The sequence below is a fragment of the Lipotes vexillifer genome, unplaced genomic scaffold (genome assembly GCF_000442215.2).
Source record: "Lipotes vexillifer unplaced genomic scaffold, Lipotes_vexillifer_v1.1 scaffold21, whole genome shotgun sequence".
Classification (NCBI taxonomy): Eukaryota; Metazoa; Chordata; class Mammalia; order Artiodactyla; family Lipotidae; genus Lipotes; species Lipotes vexillifer.
The window spans coordinates 2,162,676-2,166,565 of NW_006774065.1; the positions used below are offsets into that span (position 1 = coordinate 2,162,676).

The 3,890-nt window shown below is 62.8% G+C and overlaps 1 protein-coding gene across 1 annotated transcript in view; it reads right to left on the minus strand.

Moving 5' to 3' along the window:
- Nucleotides 1-2,475: 2,475 nt before the first annotated feature.
- Nucleotides 2,476-3,890, minus strand: part of HIP1R (huntingtin interacting protein 1 related) — a 27,132-nt gene continuing 25,717 nt past the window's right edge. The window contains exons 27-32 of the mRNA XM_007448686.1: nt 3,783-3,883; nt 3,556-3,661; nt 3,328-3,451; nt 3,188-3,249; nt 2,875-3,081; nt 2,476-2,582 (exon numbers count right to left, since the gene is read on the minus strand). Of these exons, the coding sequence (XP_007448748.1) occupies nt 2,535-2,582; nt 2,875-3,081; nt 3,188-3,249; nt 3,328-3,451; nt 3,556-3,661; nt 3,783-3,883 (648 nt within the window). The 3' untranslated portion in view covers nt 2,476-2,534. The remainder of the gene's footprint in view (nt 2,583-2,874; nt 3,082-3,187; nt 3,250-3,327; nt 3,452-3,555; nt 3,662-3,782; nt 3,884-3,890) is intronic.

The window sequence follows — 3,890 nt, forward strand, 5'->3', positions numbered from 1 at the left end:
CCCCCCCCCCCCCCGCCGGCTTCTGTCCACATGCCAGCTGCACAGCTGATGGAAACTCTAATTAGAACATTCTCTGCTGATTTCAAGTAAATGATACAATCCTGTGGCTGGCATTCTGCTCTGAGACTCGCCCACATGTGTTTAAAGGGGACCCATGGCCGAGTCATGTGCTGCTGGCGGCTGGGAGGAGGGACCTCACTGCCCACTGGGGCCTTTGTGCCCCTGGGAGGGACTCTCCTCAGGGTGTTTGGAGCACGAGCACGAAGCAGCCCCGTGAAAGCTTCCCTATCGCTGTGTCCTCTAAACGGATGCCATTGCCTTCGTGTCACAGTGCCGGGAGGGTGTCTAGGAGACACTGCTATGGCTTTCCAGTAAGAGGGAAGCATCTTCTGAGAAATCACCTTGCTTTTGTTCATGAGAACGTGACTGACAGTTTTGTCTTTTCCCAGTGGTTGCTGGGAAGCTTACAGCCAAATCTGCAGTCCACCGCCCCTGGGGGTGCTGGGCTGGACAGAGCCACATGTGATTCTCTCCTCCCTCGTCGGGGCCGGTTTGCTTACGGGACATCCAGGGAGGACCATTGCCTGACCTCAGCCGGACTGGTAGGTGCTGCGTGCACTGCGGGGCTCCACTGCAACATATGCTCACTGAGGACCTAGGTGTAGTCAGCTCACACCAGCCTTCACTGGTTTGGATTTGGTGAGAGAACCATCTGCTTTAGCCTGTTTGCCGAAGCTGTTTTCCTTGCAAACAAGGACCAGACACCGCTCCCTCTCACTGCCCTTCCAGTTCACGGAGGTTGGTTTTCAAAGCCCTTTCTCACCTGACCACACCCGCCCCCTCACAGCCCCACTTCATCCTGGGAAACCAAGGCAGGGGGAGCGGCATGCTTGCCACACGGCAGGAGCCACACAAGGTGCCCTTTTCCTCCCCTGACCTGTGCCGTCCTTTGGATCCACAAATGCTGGTGACCTTGGGGGAGGGGCGCGGTTGCTGAGGGCAGCCGGCCACGGGGTGCTTCCAGGGAACGTGGGTGTGGGCACAGCCAGCTGCGCTCTCAGGAACCTAGACGCCTGGTAAGTTCTCCAGTGTAAAGGCTGGTTTGGCCACTGCAGTCAAGTCCAGCCAGGGGTCAGGGTCACCACCAAGCTCAGACGTGAAATTCAGGTGAAATTCTTCAGTAAGATTTGTAACTGAGGAATCGGCCTCACCCCTCCCTTCCTGAAAGAGGCGGAGCTTCCAACAGCACTGGGGGAGGGGATCAAGACCCGAGGGGGCCTCTGGCTGGGAACAGAGGCCTCTCAGAGAAAAGCCCTTAGACTCCCCAAACAAGCGTCCCAGAGTCACAAACCTCCTGGCAAAACGAGCCGGACACTTCTTGGCAGAACCGGAAGCGGCAAAGTTTTCTGTGGCTCCCATGTTCCACTGTTTCCTGCAGAAACTAAGAGGGTCCCTCCCCTCCCCAGCGTACTGGCCCCGGAGAAGTGAAGCAGCAGGCGCAGCCCCTCACTGTGGGGTGACAGCAGTCAAAGTGCGGTTTATTGCCGATCTGACACTTCACACACGAGGAAATACTACACGCAAAGCGAATCGAGCTGCCGCCTTGTGCTCCCCTCCAAGGCGAGTTTCTTCCTTCCAGCCAGGCCTCCCTCTTCCCAGGAGGAGGTGGGGGCCCGAGGAGAGTGCATTCAGCCCTCCCGGAGGGCAGCCCCCTGCCCAGGGAGCACCAGGTGCCTTTGATCTGATCCGAAGAGGAGGCAGTCTGGGCTTTTTCTGGCTGAGCTGGAGAGGCCTGCGGGAGGGCTGGAAACCTCCCAGGGATGGGGAGGCAAAGAGAGGAATGAGGTGGCTGGGCATGGGGAGGGGCAGCCAGACCAGGGGAAAGAAAAACAGGAAGCAGGAGGGTCACCGCAGGTTCCAGCAAGAACAGACTCCAGGAGGATGGCAGCACCTGGCCTGCCCCCCTTCCCAGGCAAGGGTCTCGTCCTCAGCACTCACTGTCACTGACGCCCTAGAGCGAGGCCCAAGGAGAAAGGGGCGCTACCCCCAGCCCACCTAAGAGTATCCTGCTTTGCCTGAGGCCGCACCAGGTCCCAAGAAGGCCATGAACAGGTGATGTCTTCCCCATGTCCCCAACAGCCAGCACAGACTACAGACTGTGTTCTAGTCACCTCTAACCTCAGACCGCGAGTCCCAGGGGCAGGGGAGGCCTGGCCCAAACAAATACCCCCTCCAATGGCCCTGCTTTCTGGTGTGTTGCACACAAACTCACAAAAGATCTAACTCAGAATATTAGAAATGCTCCGTGTATTTCCTGAAGAGCTGTGGCTCAGGCCTGCTGGGTCCTGGCTGCTCTGAGAAGTTCCTGTTGCAGGTAACTAGGCTCTCGTCTGGGAAGAACTGCTCCGGTCAGCCCCGGTCAGCCCTGAGCCCTTGCGCTCAGCGAGGGCTGGCCCTTCTCCGAGGCTCCTCAGCCACGAGGCCCAGGCCTGGCCATCGGCCTCCCCGCTGGACCCCTCGGCGGTGGGGGGGGGCTAGTAGTTGACGAGTGGAGCCGCGTAGCTGCCATCCTTTTTGTCAAGCTGCAGGAGTCAAAGGTGAGGGGCTCAGTGGCCACGGCCAGGAGTACCTGACGTACCCTGCACCGGGCTCCAGGCATCCCGCCGCTCCTTGGCCTGCCCCTTCCCTGGCACGGGCCCTTGGCACCTGCCGTGCTCCCCGCGTTGCTGGGGCCACGTGTCTACGCCCACCGGTCAGTGGCTTCTGACCGTCCCCCAGGCCCACTGCCCCACAGGCCAGTGAGCAGAGGCCGGGACAGCACTCCCGGGGCCCCTCTGCTGTCACCCCCGACACACCCGCACTGACTCCCCGCACCTGCTGGTCCTGCCTGGGGGCCACGCTGGGCTTCTGGGCCAGGGGTGGCTTCTTGGAGGTCCCACTGCCGGGGGCAGCACTGGGCCGGCCGGGCTCCTCCGCACCGGCCGTCCCCACGGCCCCGGCCAGCATGTAGTGCTGCTTCCGCAGCTCGCCCAGCCGCACGCGCTCCACCTCCAGGGTCTTCTCCAGCTCCAGGACCCGCACCTGCAGCCCGGTGCGCGGCCGCTCAGCAAGCCCACGGCCTCACCCCAGGGGCCCTCCCGCCTTCCCGGAGCTCAGCCGCGGGAGAGGGACCGCCGAGGGCGCCCACCTGGGTCTCCATCTCCTGCTTCTTCAGCTTGATGAGGGAGAGGCCAGAGAAGTCCATGGTGTCTGCGGCCAGAGGGGAGTGGGTAAGCGTCTGGGCACCCGCCCCCAGCCCAGCCGCTGCACCGGGGCCCCAGCACTCACCTCTGTCCTCGATCTGCTCCTGGCCCGACCTGGTGGAGGCCACCACGCTGGCGGCCATCTCATTGACGGCGCGTGAGCATTCCCGCAGGCGGCTCAGGTGTGGGCTGTGCTTGTCGGCCTTCACCTGGGGGGGCAGGATGGCCTGCTGGCTGCACCACCCCCACGCCCATGGTCTCCCCGCCACACGTGGTGCTGCCGCCATGGTCAGGAGCCCGAGGGGAAGCTCACCTTGGAGGCCGCCACCAGCTGGGCCGTGCTGGCCGCAATCTCGTGGGAGCAGACGATGAGCTCCTCGTACTTGCCCGTGTGAAGCACCACCCTGTCAGCTGACTCCCTGGGGGCAGAGCCGGGCAGGGCCTGGGTCTCTGACCCCCTGGACCGCGGGCCGCCTCAACACCCCTCCCCAGACGCTGAGCACCACACACCCTGCTGCCCCCCGACCTGAGGCGACATACACCAGCTGCGTGGCTCCCCAGCCCACGGCCTTGGAGGCGGAGATGAGGCCTTCCGTCCACCTCGAATTCTTGGCGTAAAATTCCTGCTTCGTGGCTGCCCCCTAGGTG